This window comes from Symsagittifera roscoffensis, chromosome 6 (assembly GCF_963678635.1).
Source record: "Symsagittifera roscoffensis chromosome 6, txSymRosc1.1, whole genome shotgun sequence".
Taxonomy (NCBI): domain Eukaryota; kingdom Metazoa; phylum Xenacoelomorpha; order Acoela; family Convolutidae; genus Symsagittifera; species Symsagittifera roscoffensis.
This window is the reverse complement of record NC_087067.1, coordinates 15,155,279-15,180,979: the sequence shown is the minus strand read 5'-3', so window position 1 is coordinate 15,180,979 and position 25,701 is coordinate 15,155,279. Positions and strand designations below refer to the sequence as shown.

Here is a 25,701-nt window from a genome sequence, read left to right as displayed (position 1 = left end):
CTTTGTTTGTTAAAATTATAGTGGAAAAGAATTTTAAATTCTGAAAACGGTTTTTAGAGCCTGCGATAACGCCAGAGGCAAGTGTTCTAGCAACCATAAAACATGTTTTTTCTTAAAATTCAATTATAAATCGTTAAAGAAATGCATCAGTATCACAAAGTTATAACATCATATGTTTAGCAAAACGCATCATGTCATGGTCGTTAACCTTAAAATCTACAGGAAATTTAGATGAAATTATAACATGAGCAACATAAATACAATAAAGTGCGCACAAGACCGAGTTAGCTGATTGGATTGGCTTATTCATCAGTATTTGGTTTCCCTCATGGATAGAACGTCTCATATTTTTGTATACATGTGGATAGTTGTGTAGGCTTCGTCCAAGAGGATCTGCAAAAACGATTTGACCACCAGCTTGAGCAAACAGTAACCAATGAGTTCCTGGCTGGTCTGCGTTTGATGCGTTCACTATCATGAAAGTATTGTCACGTTTCAATATTGTATTAAATGCTAAGTTAGCGGGAAAAATGCCGCAAAATCGATGTTTCAAATGCTTGCATCGGTGAATAAGCTCAGTAATCTGTAAATTGTCCATTTTTTTCACAGAGTCAACTCATTAGAGTGTTTTTAGCTATTTTTCTGTCGGAACGCACGTAAACTGTTGATGCACGCTCTCCCATGAAAAGTAACTCTACTTTTTCCCCCAGCGGTGCATCAAACTTCAGTTCTACTGAAATGGTGCAATTGGTCAATTCAGGATGAATAAAGTCATGTGAAGCCTCCTGAGTAGATAGGATATCAAATGCCATAATATAATGATTGTGATAATTAGCCAAACTGATTCCATGACTATTGTTGAAAACAAAGTCTAGAGCTTCCAATGTGTTATAGTATATTCTTTTGTTATCAGTCGTTGACACAGGAGTTCCTGCAATGGGTAGACCGTTTCGGTAAACAATGATTTCATTCAGCTGAAATTTTTGATAATGAAACGGGTTTGTTCGGTTAGTTCCCAGGTATGCTGTATTCGAGCTCATTGCTAAAATCATTCGACGAACTGGCTCTTTGGCAAAAACGTCTTCTTGTCGCCAGCTTTGCACACCAGTTGTTGCCAAAAAATTTCTCGGTAAAACTTCCATATAATTGTATATTGCGGGTGTTTTCAACAGAGTTTTTTCTATCGACGATAGCACAAAATCGGTTACTGTCGTTTTGCGCACATATAGGTTAGCCTCAGTGATTTCAACACGTTAATGTTTATCTCTATGCTCAGACATGATAACAAAGTCATTAGGAGATCGTCTCAGAGAAAGTCTTATTGTAACACCGCTGATAAGATGTTTGTCTAATGATAAAAAATCACAAGCAATTTTACCAAATAAACGGAATTCGGTTGATGCAGCTACGATTCGTTTTTGTTCAGCGACATTTTCAGCTCGCCCATTAGCACCATCAATACCTGATGGATTATCTTCATAATAATAACCTTGACAATCAAGCCATGTTTTCTATGCATCATTACCATGTGAAAATTCGGTCTCTATGAAACTCTTATGGGCAAAATTGGCATTGGTTGTTGAAGTTTTTTCTCCATTCAAGGACATTGTGCATTCGGAAAATAAAGATGAAAGTGGATTGTTAACCAAATATGGGGTGTCTCGTTGTGCTGCTTCTGTAGCATGAGTTCGCAGTACATTACCATTATTTTGAACAACGCGTGCTACAATCTCCAAGCGAGTTTGTTGAAGATCGATAAAGTTGTTTCTATCTCCTAAAACTTCGAGCATAGGACCATCAGGTGAATAAGATGGACCAATTTTTTGAGTGAACGCATTTTCAAATGTAACGAGTAGAGGAGGCTTTTCAAATAAATCTAATGAGCTGTGAGTTGCTTCAGTTGGCAATAAATTAGAAATCATTTCGTACTTTGGTGAAAAAGTTGGAGCGACTTCTCAGTGGGGTTCGTTTCTTCCGTTTTCTGCTCATATGGGACTTTCTGCGTCGAGCTCCAACTTGTTTTTTGATTGTGTTTTTTACTGTGTTTTTCAAGGATTGTTTGGGCGTTTTCTTCCTGGTTGCTATGTCTATTAATTCGGGTGCTGCTTGAACAAGTAATTCTTTTCCAATACGTTTTGCTGCTGGTACTATAGATTTCCGAGCTAACGGAAGTGCTACTCGTCCAATACCCATAGCCAGAGCACCGAAGCCACTACCCCGCTGTCTGTAATGTCCTAAGAAGTGAGGCATGGTCGCTTGATTATGATAGTATGCCTCCATAATCTTAATCAGAAAACTTTTGAAGTTTTAAAGTCAAAACAACTTTTCCTCCTCCTCTCGCAAATGGTACAAGTCTACCGGTTTCTGTTCGTAGGTTTACTGCAATGCTCTGGATGTTATTCACGAGGAGTTTTTTATAATCTAAGTTGCTAAAAACTTTGCGATGATTTGGTTCAATGCTGCAAACGTAACCGTTTTTCACTCGTCGATTAGTATCAATGACTCTGAGCAACGGTGCTTTGGTGTCACCCACAATCTGATAATGGATTATATCCAAGTAGATAAACATCATTTGGGTTCCAGCAGAGATATCGACAGGGTAGTCGGAAATGAAGTTTTGCGATGTGAGAGTGCTATGGATATGACTGGATTCTTAATAGCCGATATGGTAGCCCGTTCCATCTCTTATACCTTTGAAACCCAAAATACTAAGAATTTGTGGGCTCTCAAAGGTAATGCCTTCCCAATAATGCATCCAAATTGAAAGATGTTTGGTAATGGGTCGATGCTATAAGTGAAATTATCAAGATCAACCTTCCGATTGATTTCGTTGAATAATTTCTCAATTTCGCCATATTCACCCTTTGTTATTTCAATTTTCTCTCCATCATATGGTCTAGATATTTTATCTTTTGTCACTTTAAGACTTGCTCTAACTTTTTTAAAGTACACTATTTTAGTATCTGTTACATTGTTAAAATGAGTGGAAACGTTATTTCTGACAATGCAACTCTCCATTCGCCTTGCAGATCGATAACTTCACTCAGCAGGTTTTTAAAACTCGCTAGTGAGTTGTCAATGAAGATATTCATTGAGGCTGATGACACCAATGTAATACTAAAGGAATCTTTGTCACCTCCAAAGTTGCTAGACATTGTTCAGCTTGACCCTTCCTTTTCCAATACTCTGATTAGTTCGGGCTCATAAAATTTACCCTCTATTGGTTCTCTATCAGCGTCGATAAGATTATAAGTCGTTGGGTTCCTTATTGGTATGTCAAATGTTTCAAAAACTTCGTCAGTGAAGGATTGTTTATAACCTTTTCAAAAAGGGATGTCAATTTTTGCTATTCTCACAAAATCGCCAACGTAGAGCTTTGGTCGGCGAACTAGTTTCAATGATTGTTCCGCTCTTAATGAAATTAGACGTGGAACATCCTTTTTTGTCACTTTATTGGGGGCTAATTTGATGACGCGGTTTGTTCTCGAATTTATTGTGTTGACAAAGTCTTGAAGCTTATCGATGTAAGAGTAGGTCCATTTGTCCTCCAAATACTTATAAATCAAACTTTTTAGTGATCGAATGTTCCTCTCGGCGAAAGCGGACTTCTTTTCACTCTCTGTTGTGTATGTTTTGATACCCTTTTTCTCACATAAAATTTTGAATGACCCCTTGAACTCGGTGCCTTTATCTACCCAGACTTTTTTCGGTTTCTCTGTCTTTATCATTTGATTGAACGCTTCTGCAGTTGTTGTGGCATACTTTGATTTCAGTGGCTGCACGCAAAGATAACGGGACTTGCAATCTACTGCAACTAAAAGATATTTGATATCTTTGTTGTATTTTGCTAGTTTATCAACATATGCCAAATCGATTGACCATATTTCGTTTATGTCATAAACTAACACTTTAAGCCGAGTTATTTTGCGGCGAACTGTTCGGTATTTTGTATAAGATGGTTCTGTATGTAAAAAATGTTTATCTTTTCGTCTTGGTATGAACGTTGTAGCCTTCAAAGTTTTAACACTGCCGAACAATGCTGGTCCTTTATCTGTGTAACTCTTTTTCAAAAGTTTTTCCTCAGTTGGTGTAGGTTTCCCATCTTTTACTTTTCGTCTCCGTCTTTGCTGACGTTAAAGAATCTGAATCGTTATAGGGCGTACCGTACGATTCAGTGTCGTCTTCATCTTTCTCTCTTTGTTTGACTCTTTCCGTGGTGGCTTTCTTTCTTGTTTTGAGTCGTTTGGTTTGTTTTGAACTTGATGATGGCTTACTACTGTCGAGGGTTTTTGTTTTGCCCGAGGTTGACGGAGATTTGGTTGGACTTTTGGTTCTTCGTTGAGCCTGTTCTTTAATATTTGACTGAACCGCGTGTTTAGCATACTTGTTAATAACAGACTCTTCGGTAAGTTCGAGAGCGGATAAAATCATTATGTAAGCAGGGTTGTGTAGTATTTTAGTTTGCTGTTGTACATCATACAAAAACGATGCTGCTTTGAGACCGGTTGGTACATTGTCAACATAAATTGTTTCATCCATGGCGTTTATTGAGACTCGAGTTGAGCTTTTGATAACCTCCAGGATATTTTTAGCTCTCGTGAATTTTTTATCCTCCATTACTTGCAATTGTAATAGAATGCGTTCATAGTTTATTTTATTATCCTTTCGCTCCTTCTCATCCACAATCCGCTTCTCCTCTTCCTCCCCACCTTCCTGATAATGATTAGTCTCATCTTCTGTAAGAACTCCTGTCGATTGTTCCCCAGGCTCAACAATAGGCGTTGAGGGAGGTGTTGGTGGAAGGGGTAGTGGAAGAGTTTCAGTCAATACTGAGTTTTGCTTCGTGGGTATTAGAGGTCTCATGCGGTTCATGTAAGATAACTGGGGCTTTTTCTGTTTAATTGAACTGTTAAGTAGCACTTGTGATGCATGCGGTTGCTCACAGATATATGTATGTTTTGGAATTAAAACAAACTCTTCTGCTGCCATGTTTTATGCTGATGGTAAGTATCTGTAGCAGAAGAAAAGTATCAGTCTGATCAAGTTGAAACCTTGTTTCGTTAGAATAATTGCTCGTTTTCGTTCAAGTTTTGTTTTTCGGCTGATTAAGAGTTTGTATGCCACTTCGAAATTTTCAATGTTTGGAATATTAACAGATACATTGCCATTGACTACATTGAGCAAATATTCACATATAACTGAAATAACTTGAGGATTCGTTGTTTTTCTAATGAAGCTTCGGAGCTGGCTGGGATTCAATTGTACCATGTGCCGCAGAATAGATAATTTTTTCGCTTTCATTTGTGAGAGGTGTAACCTCTGCCTGGTTTATTGGTAAGTAAAAAATTGAGGGACCAGGTGGTGTAATGTTTGAACAATATCTCAAACAATCGGATGTACGCGGATCCAAGTCGATTAAAAGATGACCGCATGTGTCTTTTGTAGCGAGCTGATAACAGTTTCTCAAAAATTTATTGTTGTTCAATTGTCTTCCAAGATGATCACGTTGCTGAATATCACGAGGCGATTTGAACAGAATGATGTGTGATGTGTTTAAATCAATTGTTCGAGACCATCTGCTTTGTTGGAACAAATTATGTTTAACATATATTACATCTAGTCCTCGGTGTCTTCCTGCTGTTGCAAGTTTGACAAAGTCTTTATCGTTATAGATTTCCTCGCATGAATCATCAAAAACTAGAAGAATGTTTTCAAGGTTTCGCAAACTGTCAAAGCCATTGAATTTTATGAAAGTTAGATCAATGCTGTGGGTATTGGATTTTTCACTATAAAGAAGCTGAATCTCTTTGTAAAAGTATAGGGCTCTTTGAAATTTGGGATAAAATGTTTTTCCTTTCAACAATTTGAATATCAGCCCTGTTTTTCCAGAACCCGAGGGGCCCACGATGGCTAAAAAAAGTCTCGTAGATGTATCAAGAACTTTATTCATATTCTTGGATTTGGTAATACATAACCAACTAAACCCGATAAAATTGAAAACCAAACTGAGGTTTCTTCACAAGTTAACTGCGTTAATGAAAGTTTAAAGATACAAAAAGCCAATAAAATCAGAATTAACAACATTTGTGACATGAAAACTACTTCAGACCGTGGTACAGTCACGTTATTGCAAAATTTTCATGATTTTTTCTCCATATGATTTTCGTCACACACAAAATCGGTAACTATATTTCCATCAGTCTCGTCAACTACTATGTCATTCATTTCAATTTCCCTACCGCTTTCTCTCACTCTCGAACTTGCAGAATGAAAAATATATATACATATATAAAAAAATTAATTAAGCATCTGAACAGTAATGAATTTCATATCGTGTATAACCTGGTTTGAACTCCTGGTTGACGTTTGGGCACTAAGACTAGCTTGGAAAGACAAAGACCGCGCTTGCTGGGTAACATTACTGATGTATTTGAATCGTTGAAACAAAGTGCACAACTCTTCTTCAGAAAGTGTAACTTGTTCTTTTCGTTGAACTACTTGGCCTCTACAATCAATGCGTTCAATCCTGGTCAATGAAATTTTTGTGTTACTTTTTGGTGTCATCCAAGCACAAAGAACTGAATTTGGAGATATGTATGTCTCCACTTTCCCCTGACGCTCGTTGTTGACACTCATTTTTCAACCAATCATAGAACGCTTTCGACTTTTTTAATGCACAATGATTTTTAGAGTTATGGTGCGGTAGGTGTTTGTTACAATTCACAAAATTCTTGAAATATAATTGTTCGACTCGTGGACAGCCCAAATCGTCAAGTTTCACAACTTTGCGGTCTAAGTATTTGGATAAAAAACCAGCTTTTTTTTCCTGTGGCGTAGAGTACAGCATTGGGGTTTCTTAAGACAAAACTTTGAAAGATTTGGTTCAAATTCAGGTATAAATAATCACCGCTATCCCAATGAAGTCCGTGCAAATAATTTGTCAGCCAGTTGTAGGCTTTTTGTTCAGATTTTGGAAGAGAATTGAAATTAACTGGAGGTAGAAAAATTAGGGAATCACTGTAGTCGGAAGTTGTTATAGCTAATTCTTATACTATAAATGTGTTTTTCTGGTGTCGAAATCCCTCAAAATCCAACACAACTGATTTTTCCTTCAGCATTCTAATAAATGGTAGAGTTTCGGTTTCTTCAGTTTGATATACAAACAAAACGTATTTCCACTCAAGTGACCAATCAAACTACTGTTGCATTTCTATGGTAAAACATAGCAGTATGTTGACCAGTGTTATAAACTTCGTGGACAAAACCGGCGGCATCGTGTAAAATAGCATGCAATCGTAAAATTTTCGAATCCATTAAATAATTATCCAAAGAAGAATTGTCTATACCGATCAGATCCTTATAGGGTCTCAACTTGATAGCAACATCGTAATTTATATCATTACTAGTTGAGAAGAAGAACAGTGAACATGCAGCTAAGAAATAATTTCGACGGTTGGTGTTTTCCGGATAGGTTTTTTTCCAATTTCATTTTTTATTTTTTCCAGCACTTCTCCGACCTGCTGAACTTCAAGCCAGTGGAAATGAAAGTAACCTTTTAGATACCACTTACTCACTTTTATTTCTAACTAATGATTTCAACCTATTTTCATGTGTTTAGATGGATATTCCCCTTGGTGGTCTCCACGAGTCACCCATTGATTTGCCTTATGTGGGACCTGGAACTCACGAAGGCAAAAATATCTTTGGTGTGACCGTAGAGTTTACCCCGGCCACCACTGCAGCGAATTTTAAGCTGCATTACATTGAGGTTGCATTTGAGAAAAAGGAGGGCATATTTGAATATGTGTGTGTTGATGTGGGGAGCATGGAAAATTTCTGGCTGTGCGAGTCTCTGGGTGCGGGATTCGAGAGTACTGAGTGGCGCTTCAAATTTCAAATGGAGCGTCTAGTCAGTATTCTTCATGTCCCTTGGTCGGATCCCGAAGACGACATGCGGATGTGGCCGTAAACTCTTCCTCTGCTCTCCTATCCGTACTCCTGTCAACATTCCGTTTTTTATTTATTTTTTTTCTTATTTTTTATATGTTACTTTATCTATTATTTATCAAGTCCTCCTCACCTTCTTACCCTCTTATTATTTGTCACGTCCTTCGTCCTTCTCAAGCAGGTCAGTTTTTTATTGAGGTCTCAAACTTATTTAATTGAACAGTGGGAAAGTTTGGAAGAGATTAAATTTAACCACCGCGCGAAAATAAATACCAAAGTATTTTGTCTGTCGGGTGTCCTAAGAGAGGGGTCTTTTTATTTCGGGCAGGGTACTTTGGGGTCTTTAAAAAAGATGGGTCCTTTTGGACCCTACTTTTGGTAGGACCCCAAAGACCCCTACCGTCGAAAAGACCCCCCTCTCTAAGGACACACGGCGGATGACAATACTACTTGCCTCTCATGAAAAAAGGTTATCATACAATTTTCATATATGGAAATAGTATGATAACCATTTTTTTTTTCAAAAAAAATAAACGTAGTTATTTTTCATCACCAGACTGTTGTATTTGGTTCAAATAGCCGGAGAAACTAGATTGAATCTTTTTTCAATGGTTTTTTGAAATTGTATGAAAATTGTATGATTAGCATTTTTCCATACATTTGATGCAGGCAATTGTATGATAATGATAAGCTATTTCGGTGTGCGTAAGAAATGTAAGATAAGCATTTTCGGTTTATGGAGGTCAATCAGGGGTCACATTACCTTTCCAGTCCTTTTTGTTGATTTTAATCGGTTTTCTATATAAGAACGCTCAAACCGCTCAAATCTTGCTGAAAAACCGCTCAAACTGCTCATATCTTGAGCTTTTGAGTGGGATCTCGACCCGGGTGGCTGCTGTTGCCCAGGGAACCAGCTCATCCAAAACGGGAAACTGGTTTTCTTGTGAACATTATTTTATTGTGATTGCCGTCGGTGGAGGAATCCATCCGTACGTCAAATTGGCCATGGGTGGAAGCCAGATCCACGTATGTCTGCAGCAGGTTCTGCAGTCCCGTATTCTCCAGTCAGTGGTAGGAGTGATATCCTTGGAACACGAAACCAGCCTCGGCGGACTTCAACGATGCCCGCTCCGTTGCGTTGAGTTTGCGTCCGGATGTCGAAGCAGAAGCATGTATATGTTTGTATATTTAGATTGTAATTATGAAATATAAAACCGAACGAGGAAACCTACCTCAAAGCAATTTTTGCATGTTGCGATTCTGGGTTAGAAAGCTACGTCAACGGTGACTGGCTGAAAGGTCTGCCAAACATCCAGGGGTGTAAAAAAGATTATTGTGAATCCGATAATCGCCGATAAGATATATCGATAAAATCTATCGTTCGAAAAAAAATTATCGAGATAATTATCGATTGAAAAAAATTATCGTTCCGCTGAAAAAATTCTTGCAGAAGCGAAGAAGCAAAAGGTTTTATGTCCCAATTGGATTGCGTGCACGTCCAACATCGTGGAACGACTATTTAGTCGCGCTCGTTATGTCTTCACAGACTACCGAAAACGAACAACACCTGTGAACCTTGAGAGTCAGCTGTTCCTGTTTTCCAATAAATCATTTTGGAATGTTACTTCATTTTCAAAAATTGTGAATTAAAAAGTTCAGCTGCAGTTTTTTTTCGAGCGATAATTTTCGATATATCGATATATCTATCTTTAAAAAGTATGACAAAACGATAATCTATCGAATGACTCCGATAATATCTATATCGATAATTTTACAACCCTGCAAACATCTGCCTTGCATTCGCCTCCTTTTGGACGGGTAATGTCACAATTGGAAATACAGTGCTGATTTAAATTAACCGGACAAAACGCGTTAAACTTGAAATTTAAAACGCATTTTTCTCAAATTGGGTTGAGTTTAGGTGAAAACTTATGAAGACAAAACTTGCTTAGAATTTTAGCAGAATTAAGGTTTTGCAAAATTCGGGTCCAAATTTTAACCCCAAAAATGGGTCATTTTGGCTTTTCTTAGTTAATCAAAAATTACGCCAAAACTACCCAGTCGATCACAGACATAATTATATCAAAGTGAGCCCCTTACATAGCCCAACAAACTTTAAGAAGGGTATTTTCTCCAAAAAAAAATTGCATATTGTTTAAAAATTGTTTTTAAATAAAAAGTTAGTATTTTATATAGTAAAAATGACCTTTTTTGTCTATCAAACAAAAATAAGTTAACTTATACAATGTTTTGGAGAATCTACCTTCTTAAAGTTTGTTGAGCTACGTAAGGGGCTTACTTTGATATAATTATGTCTGTGATCGACTGGGTATTTTTGGCGTAATTTTTGATTAACTAAGAAAAACCAAATTGACTTATTTTTGGGGTAAAATTTTTACCCGAATTTTGCGAAACAATTTACTCCATATTAATTCTGCTAAAGTTCTAAGCAAGTTTTGTCTTCATAAGTTTTCACCTAAACTCAACCCAATTTGAGAAAAATGCGTTTTAAATTTCAAGTTTAACGCGTGTTGTCCGGTTAATTTATATCAGCACTGTTAGTCATAATGAACTGAAACTGAGCAGTAACAGGTTAAAGCGATTGACTGATGATCGTAAAATGCATTTGCCTTACGTAACATATCAAAGACGGGTCTAGGACAACAAGCCGACGGGACTTCAAGCCGAAGGGACTTCAGGCCGAAAATTAAACTTTACAAGCACCTCAAATCAATATTTTTTCATCTGTACAACGTTGTTTTTCAAAATCTTACGCTAGTTTAGTCCATAATAAGCGTTATTTATGACAATGACTCACTTAGGATTGACATCCGTTAATAATATCAGCCGGTTTTTGAAATGCATAAATTATAAACAAGAAATTTGCCTTTAGCCGTGTTTTATTTTTCAACTTTCCTAAACATCATTTGGAGGTTTAAATTTTATGAAAACGGTGATAAATAACGACTAAAGATCATGAAAATGAGAAAATCTTCAGAAAAGTGTTCAAATTAATCTTATTTCATGACTTAATGAGAAAATTTTCGGCTTGAAGTCCCTAATTTTACGATTCGGCTTGAAGTCCCGTCGGCTTGATGTCCGGCACCCATCAAAGACGTCAATGTACTCTAAAAGATGTTAGAAATTGTGAAAAAAGCGTTAATGTGTGAACGGCATCCTAAATAGGTGTGAAGCCTTAACAGGAAGCCTTAAGAGGCGTGAAGTGAATTGTGAAAGATGTTAACAGAAGTGTGAAAGGTGCGAACTCTTTTGAACCCGACCCGGACCAGGTTGCTGCCCCTAAAAATGAGGCCCGAGCCCGGTCCGGAAAAAAAACCGGGCCGGTTCCAACTTTGCCCCCAGTATCTTTGTAATATTGTAATATGCTCAGTTCTGATTGGCTATAATTTTCAAGTTAGAACCAAGTTATCAAAGATGAGTGCATTAATTTGTGCAAGGAAGAACAATAAGGGAACCCCTGTCAGAAGGACCGAGTGTCCGCAAACCTTGTCAGCCAATCGGAATTTGTTATTCATAAATTCAAAGGAAACTAAAGCTATAATCAGTCAGTTTATGGCAATTCAATGGGCATCAAATGATTAAGAATTTTCGAGCATTCGTTTCTTCTGAAATGAGAATAGCCACCGAGAAGATGTTACTTCGTTTTTTTAAATTTTATTGTTTGGTTATTAAAACCATATTCACTCGCAGAACAGGGGCAGATGTTCTAATCTATTCTCTCCTGTATTTATCGCACTTTTATTTGAACCCAAATTTCTGAGAAACAAGTCTCTTTCTTTTCACCTTTGGTTTGTTTTGCACTGTAACAGTACATGGATTCGACGTATTCGTTCAACTATGACAAGGGGGATTGGGCTTTCGATGGACCCCTGCTGCGCGTGATCAGAAAGACTTATGTGAAGGACTACCGAGTGAGCTGTCTCTTAACCCACCTTCGGTTTCTGTTCACACAGTACGCAAACCCACCCTGTCTGCTCCTGCTTGCTATCGACAGGTAAGATGCTTTACAAATTTTTTATTAAGATCGGCTTAAAAAAATGTTCAACACTCTGGGTGGGAGTGGGTGTGTTTGGGGCATTGTTGCAAATTAGTGATGTATTGTGTCCTATTATTATGGGGCAATTAATGCGCGATATAATTCGCGCTATTAACGCGAAAGCGGAGACTTAATCAGTCTTGGAAATTGTTCCAAATAGGTTACATGAAACTTTTTTGATATAACTGATTTTTTACTAGGAGCAAAATCTATCATTTTGGACTTTCTATGGCGTGTTGGAGGATAATTTTCACAACAAAAATCAAATTTAAAAAAATTTCGTTTCATTTTATTACCTTTAATTTTTGATATCATACTGCTCCATAAATTTTAAAAAACTACCGGAAGATTCACGCAGTTTTTTTTAAGTGTTCCTTTTGTTACTATGGCAGCCGGTAGATGATACGAGCAGTTTTGTCTGTTTTATAACTGGTCTTTTTGTTACTATTGCAAAATGCGTGATGTTAAGATGTAAAATATGAAGAAATAAATCTGTTCACAAGAGTTAGTTTGTTCCACATGCCAAGTGTTCTTGCTTTAAAGACGGGGGCCATCGCAATATTGCGACCCGGAAAACAACTTAGCAGTGTTGGTGGATATCTCTATAATGTGCGAGGCTGGCAAGTTTATCGTTCTTGATATTGAACAACCAGTTCCCAAAAAAAATTAATTCCAGATTACATATCTTAATCAATTCAAAACTCTAAATATATTTTTTGTATTCATTTTGAAAAACTAATTTATTATCTTTAAAATAATTTTTTTTCTTTCTGGATCTCTTTCTCTCTTTTTTGTTTTTCACAATTACAAAACTATGAAGCCATCAAGCGAATCGTTTGAATGATCTGTCAATCCAGCCTTGTTTTCTTTAAGTATTCGTTTTTTGAACTTCAAATGCAAGTACCATGGGTCTAGAGCTGACTCGCTAGAGTTGTTATCTTTGAAACTGGCAGCATCGTCACTTTCCCATTGATAAACTTCAACTATTGAGAAATTTTGGTCTGTTTCTTTTTTCTTGAATACTTTGATTAGCTTCAAACTGCAGCACCATAACGCAAGAAGCGTTACCTCGAATCCATTTTCCTCGGAAGACTTAAGGTGGATCCAATCAATTTGGGGAAAATGATGCAGAGAAAAAGGTATGATCAAAGTAGTGAGATTCATTGGATTTAAAAAAATCAAATCGGAACCGTTCATTTGAAACCAAAACTCGAAACCATGGCCAAAATGATTGCAGAAAATGCGTGGCTCCGTCATACACTGCAACTGCATGCTCTCTGAGAGTGAGGCTTTAATAGATCTGGACTCTAAGTCCCAGTATATAACTCCAAGGTTATCATGAATTGCGAGGGGATACTCGAAATCATTCCAATTGATTTCCGGTTTCAAGACCGGTTCTTCAGCAGTCTGCATATTGTACTGAACAACCGATTGCGTTGTTGCAATGAAAACGCAATTTGAATCAGCTACTGGTTGAATGAAGCGCACGCTACCACTCAAGCTTATTTTGACTACCGATCTTCCTTCAAAGATGCAGTCATCTTTTGTGTATTTAATAAGATCTTGATCATTTTTCCAGCAAGTAATCTGCAATCCGTCTTCTGTTTGTTCGAAATCAAAAATTTTTTCACCTTCACGATATCTGCTCAACAAAGATTGTTCATTTTCTGCGAACTCTTCATTTAGTTTGACGCTTCTCTCGGATAATTGTCGGATTTTTTCTTGTTCAAAAGTGGGTAATGTAAGACAGTCGACAAAGTCAACGGCAAATTTGCTAACTAGATCATTAACTTTGCTTTGGTCGAAGGAAAATGGTGCGACATAGAAGTGTTTTTCAGTCAATCTAGCACGCTTTTTTATTGTTTCATTACAATTTGTCTGCTTCCTTTTTATTTCTGTAACCAGAGAAGAGTCTGACTTCGGTAGTAAACACAAAAGTCCTTGTTCATTAGCATCCGATTCAGAGGCAATTTCCTTGCATTCGTTTACCTTCAAAGTTACTTTGGAGTCATCCAAAGCGTTTTCTGCATTAGTTGAATCAAGTTTGATCAAACTGCATTTCTCCAAAATTAAATCAGCGACAGTCTTTGTTTGTTTCACAACGTAATCTTTCGACAAAATCATTTCTTCTTTAAATTCGGTCTGTGTTTGAATCAGTACATCATTCGTATGCGAAAACAATTTCTCGCGCTCTTCAAATAGTCCCAAAAGTTTAAACACCTGATTTTGGTTGTCTCATGATAAAAAAGCAAAGTTAACATTTTACTCATGTACTTGTACGAAGCAGAGGAATGGTTAATGAAAAAGGGACAAAGAAGCCAGATAGTTAGTAAAATTGCAACTTTTGCCACTTTTTGGACTGAGATGAAACAAAACTTCTGCACCAGTTTTTTCCGTTATTCGTTATAACTTTTCAATTTAAATTTAAAAACAAGCGAGTAGTTAAAACAAGCAAAAAAAGTTATGCGCCTTTGCAGTTGATTTAAATTAAACTAGCAAGCCAGTCTCCAATAATCAATCGGCTCGCAGAAAGTTAATTGTCGTTCTGATCAAGCTGTTCAAATAATGAAACTTCATTCAAACTCAAGTCAAGCCATATCGTAAATCGGTTCCAAATTTAAAAACCAAATGTTCGCGAGATGTTTAAATTTTTCTAAGCAAACTACTCAAGCAATTACTTTTAGAAATATTTCCAGTTATTTCAAGATTTTAAATTGGATGGCGACACGCTTACGTTTTTCTTTTGAAGCCATTCAAGCAATAAAACTTTTGAAAGTTTTCGAAATACTTTAAAGCAAATCAGTTAGCGAAAAGTTACAAATTTGGATGCAAGCTTTTCAAGCAAGTAATTTTTTCAAGCAGCCTATTGAAGCTATAAAATTTTGAAATTTTTCAAACTACTTTAGGCCAAATCAGTTCGCGAAATGTTCAAGTTGTTCTTAAGCAAAAATTTGAAGGTGCAAAAAAATTTTATAATGAATTTTTCTAGTTTCATGATGTAACAAATCGGATGGAAAAATTTCCAACTTTTTTATTGAAGCCAATCAGCGATGAAAATTTGAAATGTGTCGAGTTGTTTTGTAGGCCAAATCATTTTGAGAAATGTTAAGGTTTATTTAAGTTAATTCTGGCAACGAATCGTTTGCGAAAAACTCGAGTTTTTTAAGCAAGTTATCAAAGTGGTTTAAACATTATTTTGATACATTTCAAACTATTTCATGAAGCAAATCAGATGGCGAAAAAGAGAAGTTTTTTAATGAAGGCATTCAGCCGATGAAACTTTGAAATAATTCAAATTATTCATAGCGCGAATCTGTCTGCAAAATGATTAGGTTTTTCTAAGCAAGTTATTTAGGCTATGAAAACTTGATTTATTTCAAAGTATTTCATAAATCGAATGGGTTCGCAACAAGTTTAAATATTCCTAGGCAAGCTATCAAACTTTCAGCTATTTCAAAATAAATCATAGCGCGAATCGGTTTGCAGGAAATTCATATATTTTTAAACAAACTATTAAATATATTGAAATATATTCACTTTTCTTTATTGAAGCAAACCAGCAATGAAACTTTATATTTTGAAATTTGTTTTATAGGCCAAATCAATTTGATTAATGTTACACTTTTTATAAGCAAGCTATTCATGCAATAAAATTTTGAAGTTTTTTATGTCACTTCAGACAAAATCGGCTCTCAAAAATTTCACGCTTTTGTGAAGAAATCTAATGAAGCTATGAAATTTTGAATTAACTTTAGTCAATTCAGACCAAACAAGCTCGGGAAAAAAACAAAACTTTTTAAGCAAGCTATGGAGAATTTGATTTAATGTGACTTAATCATTTTTTTGATATATTTCAAACTATTTTATAAAGCAAATCAGATGGTGAAAAAGAGAAGTTTTTTAATGAAGGCATTCAGCCGATAAAACTTTGAAATACTTCATAGCGCAAATCAGTTTGCAAGAAACTCAAGATTTCTATGCAAGCAAAGGTACTTTGAAAAATATCAAGTTGTTTTATAGACCGAATCAATTAGCAAAACGTTCAGGTTTTTCTTAAAGAGGCTATTGCAGCTAAAAAAACATGAAAAAATGGTTTCTATTGAAGCCATTCAGCGATGAAATTTTGCGAATCGTTTGCAAAAAATTTAAGTTTTTCTTAAGCAAGCTATTTCAGTTACGAAACTTTGAAAAATTTCAAGTTGTTTCATGGAGCAAACTAATTCGCAATAAGTTCAAGCTTTCCTTTGGTAAGTTACCCAGGCTGTGAAACCTTAGTATGTTATGTCCCCGATCGAATCGGTTGGCAAAAATTTTCCTATTGAAACCATTCAAGCGAGCCTTTCAAGCGATAATTTATTTGAAGCCATTTTATAGACGGGTTCGGTTTACAAAAAGTTAAAGTCGAAGTTTTTCTAAGCAAGCTATTCAAGCTATGAAACTTTGAAAAAAAATTAGTTTATAGACTGATTGATTTCGCAAAAACTTCATGTTTTTCTTAGCAAGTTTTTAAAGCTATGAAAATTTGAAACACTCCAATTATATTTATAGAGCAACATTCTTGCAAAAAAATGAAAATCTCCTATTCTAGTCATTCAAGCAAGGAAACTTTGACGTTTTCCCAATTGTTTCATAGAACGAATCGAAACGCGAAGAGTTTAAGTTTTTCTAAGCAAACTATTCAAGCTATGAAACTTTTCAAATTATTTCATAAACCGAATAGTTTCGTGAAAAACTGAAGTTTTTGTCTGTCTTCAAGCTATTCAAGCTATGACATTTTTCCAAATACTTCGCGAAACAAGTCGGCTTGGGAAATTGTAGGATTTTCTAAGCCAGCAGTTCAAGATATAAATTATTTCAATTTTTTTATAGCGCGTAATTTTTGCATAAACTTTGAGCACAATTTTTCCAAGCAAGCATTTCAAGCTAACAAAACTTTTCAATTTTTTTCTAAAACCGACTCGGTTGGCAAAAAAAAATTAAATTGCTCTGATTAAACTATTCAAGCTATTATTTCATAGCGCGAATCAGTGTGCAAAGTTTCAATGTTTTTCTAAGCAAGTTATTCAAGCAAAGAAAACTTTAAAAGTTTCAAATATTTCACCGAGCCAAATGGTTGGCTCACAAAAAGTTAGAGTTTTTCCGAGAAGGCTAGTCATGCTATGAAATTTTTTAAATTTTGCGCTCGATACTATGTATCATGTCCTGATATCTGTATCCGAAAATCAAAAATTCCAATTGTCCTAGTATTTGGAGTAAAAAATTTTTTAAACTTTTCAAAACGTTCAATCAATTCCTTGATTCTTTTTATGGAGTAATTTTAGTTTATAAAGTTAGGAAACATCTGGTCTGACCATTCTATACACAAAAAACGCAATTCAGACAATTCTGGTCAAGAAAAAAGATTGGACTCTACATATCTGCTGTTCTATCATACAATCTCATGCATGGAGTCTATGGCAACAGAATTTATAATAAAATTTTCAAAGATGAAAACAGTTTGAAAATATTTTTGACGGAGCTGAAAAAAAACATTTTTCTTGAAAAAAAATTTTGGGAAGAAAATTTGTTTATTAATTTTTGACAAAAATTTAATGTTTTTCTAACAATATTTTTAATTTTATAACACGAAGATTTTGTCTATAATTTGAAAAGTTTTTTAATATGAAAAACCAAAAATGCTACAAAAGTGTTGTGTTAAAAAATATATATTATCATGATTTTATACGGTTAAGAACATTTTGTAAATTTTTTCGACTGAAAAAATTTTCGTTATTGTTTTTTCGAACCAAACACAAAAAAAGTTAAGCAAGACCTACCATACTTTTTATCTTTTGTTTTTTGGACAAAAAACTTTGTCTTACAACTTTAATGTATAAATAGTGTGCGTTATAGAGATTTCATATAATTTTTCTGCGATTATGAAAACACATCGACACAAAAAAGTTTTATTAGAAAAAGTTTAACCCGGGCAGTTGAAGATACGTTACAATCAATATCTTTTAATGTCAACGAATTGAAGTTTTATATGGAATGTTTTCTTACCAGAAATTATTTTAATCTACCATCAAAACTCAACAATCAAACAAGAAGTTTGAGCGGCGCACACTGATTCACGTGAACTATGCCGAAAACACGTGCATCAAAGATTTTTTTGTCGTCTCCAAACAACGCCGCATGAAAACAACGTCGCCTAAATGCCCTAGCGAGTCCCTCAATTTTGAACATTGATAGCTGATAATTCAAATTAGAACCATTTTTCATGTGTTTATCAACTCAGAGGCGAAGCGGAGCTTTGCATTATTGCGATGCAACACAAACATTAAAAATTGAAAAAAAAAGAAAAATATTGTAAGAGAAAATTACGAGAACCAAAGTTTCGTATGTCTCGGTAAAAAATAAATGGGGGCCCAGCTAAAGCTAGAGGTACTTTTTGCTATTTTAAAAATTATTTTACTGATGCGGAATGAAATAGGTAATTTCAAAGTTTCAAAAAATGGAGCAAACAATAAGTGAAAAAAGTGCAAATATCAAAGAGAATGGAATCTTCTCAAGAACTTGAACGCTTTTTTAACGAAAAATTTGAAAATTTGCGGCTTCTGCCAAGAAAAATTAATCTAAAATTTGTTTGCGAAGTTTCTATGAAAATCGAAAAGTTTCAAAAAACAGTCAGAACATCAAAAACATTTCCGAGGTCCACAGGATTTTTTGCAAAAAAATTTCTGGTAGCGTAAAATGTGAATATTTTTATAACCGGGTTTTTCGATTGAACACTTGACCTACAAATTGGCAGTGTTGTTTTCAAGAAAAGTCAATAAGGGTCCAAGAAACTGTCAATAAAACCAGAATGTGACTTTTCCCAGATTGATTGCTTTTTGTGTATGCAAAATTGGGTATCGCTGCTCAAGCAAAAGAGATCAAGACAAACTATTTCTCCATTTTAGCACAAAAACTCAGAGTATGGATGATAGTTTTCAAGATAAACCAATTAGTTTTGAAAAAAAGTTCTAAAAAACGTCAAAAAATAAAAGTAGCAATAACATTTCAGGACTTCATTTCGGAGGGCCTCAACGGGGAGTAACAAACTTGAGCGTAGCTGCATTTTCAAGTGAGATTTCCGTTTTCTGATGGAACCCTAATTCTCTTTTTTGGGAGTGTGGGTTTTGAAAAATTTAAAAAAGGTCAAGAAAAAGGGTCAAAGATTCCCCACTAATTTTTCCGAAGGCTGTAGACAGTGAGGCCAAAGAAAAAGAGACTAGCGGACTATGCAGGCACACGGAAGAGAAGGCAGTTTCTCGGTCGATAGTCTTGAAAGAAAACTTAAAACACCACAGCCATAGAAACTTTATAAAACCTGTTTTGATCAAAAAGATTTCTGGACAAACCTGCTAAGCAAGACATTTGAATTTAATTTTAGCAACGACACAAAACTAACGAAGCGGTAACAAAGCCGACAAGCTTTGAGCAGACAACAGTTGAGCCTTAAAACTTCAAAAATTTCAAGTCGACCTTAAAACTAAAATGATAAACACTTGAAGCTGCCTAGATACTTGGTTACGAAACAAGAAAAATCTGTGTCGTGGCACCTAAACCGACAAAGTTTAAGCTGATAAGCGAAAACCAGACAATTAAATTTTTATAGGAAAAACATTTTCCAACTTCAAACAAACTGAAACAAGCAAGGTCCTATTGAGACTCGAACCCCAGACATTAGGATAAAAAACAATCACGTTACGTCATTGCCAATTGAGAAGGAACCTCAAAATTTTTAGGGTTCTATAATAAGTTCAATTTCTGGTAAGAAAAATTGTTTACAGGAAAAAAATAGTTTCCGAATAAAAAATGCTTGCTCTCGCAAATGTAAGAAAACTGAAAAAAGTTTGCGTTCGTTCTCAAAGTGAACAATATATATCTCTGATAACTATGCAAACAAGGTTTACTCTTCAAAATTTTGTTTCTGAAAGCAATGACTTCCGCAAAAAATCTTCTCCGCTTTTTAAAAGCGAACCAATATTTTCTTGATAGAAAAAAAGATCCGGCTAAAAAATGTTGCACTAATTTTGCATTACTAATTTCTATTTTAATTTTGCACATGAAAGTTTTGTGAAAAAAAATTGGGAAGTTTTTTCTTTTAAACCTTTTTCGCTGATACAAAATTTAATATTTTGGCGTAGTTATTGAAACTTTAAAAACTTTTTTATATCGAGAAAACTCAACTTATTTATTCAGCCTTATCTAACAAATGGAAAAACAAACTTTTGTCAATTTTAGTTTTTTGTTAGCGTTCTTTATTTTTCGAGCGAACAAGAAAACTTTTTTCTTAATTTATTAAAATTTTCATATGGAAGAAATGAAACATCAAAAATTCTTTAAAATGATTTTACTTACCGAATCTGGGAAATTTTGCATAGAATTGCGTGTGTATTGAGATATAATGTAATGCAACTGTTGTTTTCAAAAAAAGTTGCGCTTAATCAAAAAATCTTATGTTCGATTTTTTGTAATTTGAAGAATCACACTAACTCGTCTCGGATTACTGATTCCTTTTCGGTTTCAGTTTTTTCTTTTGGTCAACAAATTTGGAAAGGATATTTCGGTCGTAAATAGGTACCACCAACTAAATTCCTTTGCAAATGAAAGAAAACAGTTTTCGAAGCTTTTTTGGGTAGCCATTGAGGAATCTCGCCACCTTACCCTCTCCAGTGTTGGGTGAGATAGCTCAATCGTTTTTTTTTGGCATAATTATAACTAATTGAAAAAAGTTTGGTTGATTTGAACGATTGTGGAACACCAAAGATCACAAATCGAAGCGCGTATAAACGCTTGTATCAAAATATAAAACAGTTTTTGGTGTTTTGTTTTGATAAAAAGCTAGAGCATCAGTCCTGGTTAGTTGTTTCCCTCAAAGCAATGATCGCGCAAAGACAATCGGAAAAATTTTTCTCATTTAGAATAAACTTTAAGTCGGTCCAGGGGTGGATTTCGGGGGGGGGGCAGGGGGACGGACGTCCTTTCTCAGGGATTCGACCCCCTGCCGACACAAAGGGTGCCCCTTTGAACTTTTTTGAGATATCCATGTTTGGCTGACGGACCCTAATGTTTTTTAAAGGCGTCTTTGGCGCCAATATATACTAAATTTAAGGGGAGAGCGCGCGCCAAAAAATGCGATTTTTTGGTAAAAAATTTTACCAAAAATTGCTTTAAAACGCCTTTTTGGCCGGTTTTTCTTTAAAATCTTTTGCCTTTTTTAAATTTTGTGAGAGCTCGAAAAATCAACTTGCTCAACCTATAAACAAAAAGGTCGACTAAATTTTGAAAAATTTTTGAAAGTCTACCCTCCCCCCTGGAGAAAATCCTAGATCCGCCCCTGAGTTGGTCAATTAATTGCGCGCTATCAACACATTAACCTACTTGTTTGATGATTTTTTTGTTTCGTTTTACCGCTTTGTTTGGGATTGAGGGATAGACCATGTGTCATTCGAGCTGCCATATGCAATTTCAGAGAAGTGAAGCCGAAAAAAGTTTACATTTTTTGAAAAAGTTTATCATGAGACAGCCTGACCTTCTTTCTGGCTTCAGAAGCTACCGTGTGTAAGGCTGTAAAGTTGTGTCCACGATGATCAAGCAAGCATTTCGAACATAGTACACTTTCGCAGTCCTCGCAATAAAACAAACGCACAATTCTGTGCTGAGTGCAGATATCTGCATCGTGGCCACGATAATCAACAACTGCGTGCAGTTTTTTAACATGCCACCCAACGCAGGTATCACATATTTGCAGATTGCTGACAGAGTCCGTTGTATCGTTAGTTTCACAATCTCGACATCTAAACGCCAACTCTTCTTGCAACTTTTCTTGACATGAAGAACAACATCTTGTATCGTCAACTTCGACTTCAACTTCGGTCAACTGGGGTCGTTCTTCGGTGTTTTCAGCCATGATTTAGCTATTGATTCGTTAGAAAGCTAAAGTAGAATTTAAAATTCAGCAGTCAAATCAATAATTTTTCTGAAACTAACCAAGCTTTGACTTGAAATTCTGATGATAAATGTTTCACTTTTGAATGCAGGCAGCTATTAACTGAACATTTGTATCAGTAACACTTTATATTTATTTTATTATTATCAGTGAAGAAAAATAAGCGCAAAATCAACCTTTTACTGTTTAAAATGCCTGTTTTCAATGTCCATTTTGGGCAACATTCAATTCGTTTTACATTAAAACTTTTACATAGACAAAGAGCAAACCATCAGAGCTACTATATATGAAAATATCAATATTTGATCTCAAAAACTTACCAATGTAATCCGGGTCTGAAAACGTCATATTTCCTCATCTGCGCTGACTTTTTTCTACTTCGCGTGAAAAAGTAAGAAAGTCTGAGTTTAAAGAAATTGTTTCCATTTTCTCGCTGAAAATGTTTCACGTCGCATGAACAATTTTTTATTCCGCTTATTCAAGAAAGAATTCACTAACGATGCCAAACATAAAGCAGATAAGGAAATCGGCATTTTGAGACCCAGATTACAATGTTAAGTCTTTGAAATCAAACAATAATTTTTTTATATATGGTACACTATTGAACAAAATTAAACGCAAACTCACAATTTTACTTTCCCAAAAATTCTTGTTTTCAATGTGTTTTTTTGACAATGACAATTTTTTGACAATTTCTTCCATAGACAAAGAACAATTCATCAAATCTACCATCTAAGAAACTATCAGTAATTGGTTTTAAAGAGTTAAGGTAATCAGGGTCTGAAAATGCCAGTTTTCCTCGTCTGAACTAAGTTTAGCATCTTAAAGAACTCTTTCTGGAATGAGCTGAGTAAAATACTTGCTAATGCGACAAAATGAAACTTTGAAATAATTTGTGTGAAAACTTTACTGAAATCGGCTGTAACTTACTTTTTCACGCGGATTGAAAAACTTAGTCCGGATGAGGAAAACGGGTTTTTTCAGACCCGGATTACATTTGTCTTTGAAACCAAATATCTATAATTTCATAGATGGTAGATCTGATGAATTGTTCTTGGTCTATGGAAGAATTTCGTTGAAATTTGAATTAATTGTTGTCAAAAAATCACAATGAAAACAGGCAATTTAGCGAGTGAAAACCTGATTTTGCGCTTAATTGTGTCCACTAGTGTATATAATTTATAATGAATTTTAGCAATGATTTTATACATCACACATCGTCAAAAGAGAACAAAAATCAGACTAAGCATACTGAAAACTGTAAAAAGCAGCTGAATAGCACGTGGACAGAAACAAACTATGCTTAAACACATAAATTGCATGTCAATTTAATTAAAGCAATGTTTCTATGCGTTATAACTAAAAAAATTTAGTTAACAGCAAAACACTTGCCATAAAAACAATGAAAAGTCATGTTACAGTTGTTTAAAAATATCAAACGGCAGAACGTGATGTTGCCAAAAAAAACCAATTCCACTCCTAAATCTTGATAAAATTCTAATTGATGAAAATTATTTTGACCACTTAAAAATGGTAACGAAAATATTGAAGAAAAAAAATATCGCAGAAAAATAAAATACCATAAAAAACCGCAAAATATTGATGCCAGCAAACCGCAATTGAGGCTTAAATCATAAAAACCACAAACTTTTTTGAAGTTGGAGTGCAATTAAGTGGCAGCCCGCACCAAAAAGTCAGCTTTTCGTTGACTAAAATGTTGGGTAGACAATTTTCATGGTGGCAATTTGGATCACTCGTGGTTTTCTAATCGATTATAATCTGTTATTGTCAAAAAACAAAAAACCATTTTAATCCATTGATTTAATTCATTTTTGGTTCTCAACATATAACAGGTTGTTTGTACAGAAACTCAAGAAAATCTATAGTTTTTATAGTGACTACTCTGATTTTTGAAGCTTTCTGCCTTTTTCGAAACAGAAACAACGCGTTCATTTCCATGCTCGAAACAACCCTCACGTCATGTACTACCCCCTCTTACCCCAAGTCCTGCCACAATGCCTCCGCACAAGCCAGAATCCCCACATCCCCCATTTGCCCCACGTCCCCAATTTGCCTCACCTCTTCCCTCCGCATTAGATATAAACGAAACTCATAATGCACTATAGAAGCAATGCTTAGCTGAATGCGATGTTATATTTGGTCGAACACAGTTTTTCAGAAAAAGCCTACAAGCTCCACATTTAAGATAAAGCCCATCATACTTCATATGTTTCACGCATTTTAAATACGAGAATTTTCTAAAATGGATTTTCTAAAAAAGATTCTTTAGAGAAGATAATCTCGAGTCAACTTGCCCAGACAACACATCTCAATTTTTTAACTAAAATTTTGCGCGGACAGACTCATTTTCTTACACATGCCCCAACAATTTTTTTTTGCTCTAAGACGTTGAAAGCTTAAACTTTTGGCAAACCGGTTCGATCTATGAACTAAAATCGTTCGAACAACTTGCTTAGTAAAATCATAATTATTAGCGAACCGATTGAAAGATTTCTCAACCTAGCTTTTGAAGCAAAAAAACTTAGAAATAATTTAAGCTATATCATTTCAATAGCTTGCTCGAATAATTTTAAATTTTTGTGAGCCGATTTGCTCGATGAAGTAACATAAAAAAGTTCATAGCAACGTCGCTTCAATAGCTTGATGAGAAAAATTCAAATTAACTCTTAGCGCAAAAACTTTGCTAATTCATTTGCTCCTTGAAATAATTTGAAATATTGCAAAGTCTCATCAATTTGATTAGCTTACTGAAAAAAAACTTGAACTTTTCACAAACAGATTTTGTCTGAAGTAATTTGAAATATTTAGAAGTTTTATAGCTAGAATGGAATGCCTACAAAAGCTTGAAATTTTTCTCAAAAGGATTCATTTGTAATAAGTTGACTTAATAATTTTTCAATCAATTGATCAGCTTGTTTAGAAAACCAACAGATTAAAGAAATCTATGGAAGCGAAAAAATGAAGAAATTTAAAAAGTTTCTGCAATTCAGTAGCTTGCTGAAAAAAAATCTTAACCTTTTCCGATTTGGTTCAAGCTGTAATTTAATTTTTTTTGCGTATATAACTTAGTTCCCAGAATGTTCAACAATGAATGCTTATTTTAAGTTCAATTCATAATAAATTTCATTTTCTTTGCGCCTCCAACACACTTGGTCTGGAGTTAATGAGTAAACTTGGAACGGTAAATAGTTTCGAATCTGAAGGGACTTGGAACGGTAAATGGTTTCGAATCTGACGGGACAAATAAAAAAATATTGCGTTAAGAAAATGTTTTTTTTGGCGCACTTTTTTTCGTCTTGGTTGCCACATCATAGAATTACTGCTTAGGCAATCTCTCTCTCTCTCTCTCTCAGCGCTTTTTACCGCTTGGTAAGTTTTTATCGAGGCTAATTTCACAATATTTTGTCCTGTCATGTTTTTGTTTTAAAACTTGCTCTAATCATTTGATACATCCGATTTTTTTTTCGGCAGTTTCAAATTCTTTCGATACTTTTTTTAAATTTTATGTTTCAATTTTTCGCAGATTGTATCCCAAGTGGTGCAAAGCAGCGCTTGACCTGTGTAAAAATTCAAAACTTTTCAAAGTTTTGTTACTTGAAAGACTTTTTAGAAAAACGTAAATATTTGAACGTGAATCGATCAATCGTGATTTAACTGAAATCATTTAAAACGTTTCAACGCTTGATTGGCCTGCTCACGA

General features: G+C 35.0%; 2 protein-coding genes across 10 annotated transcripts in view; one reads left to right on the top strand and one right to left on the bottom strand.

Annotated features, from left to right (window-relative positions):
• LOC134848281 (atypical chemokine receptor 3-like) overlaps positions 1-25,701 on the top strand; it is a 44,996-nt gene that overhangs the window by 15,643 nt on the left and 3,652 nt on the right. Inside the window, exon 3 of the mRNA XM_063865675.1 lies at positions 11,778-11,962. Within this exon, the coding sequence (XP_063721745.1) occupies positions 11,778-11,962 (185 nt within the window). The remainder of the gene's footprint in view (positions 1-11,777; positions 11,963-25,701) is intronic.
• On the bottom strand, positions 12,689-24,003 carry LOC134847609 (uncharacterized). 9 transcript variants are annotated; one of them, XM_063864726.1, is made up of 5 exons: positions 23,147-23,262; positions 22,522-22,578; positions 22,301-22,381; positions 21,564-21,967; positions 12,689-14,224 (listed from the first exon to the last, which is right to left on the bottom strand). In XM_063864726.1, exons 4-5 carry the CDS (start codon positions 21,939-21,941, stop codon positions 12,809-12,811), a joined length of 1,794 nt encoding a protein of 597 aa, XP_063720796.1. In that variant the 5' UTR covers positions 21,942-21,967; positions 22,301-22,381; positions 22,522-22,578; positions 23,147-23,262; the 3' UTR covers positions 12,689-12,808. The 9 variants fall into 9 exon arrangements, with proteins under 9 accessions (XP_063720796.1, XP_063720801.1, XP_063720793.1 ...); XM_063864731.1 differs by lacking the exon at positions 22,301-22,381 and having other exon boundaries at positions 21,564-21,948; positions 22,522-22,540; positions 23,190-23,268; XM_063864723.1 differs by having other exon boundaries at positions 22,301-22,578; positions 23,190-23,261.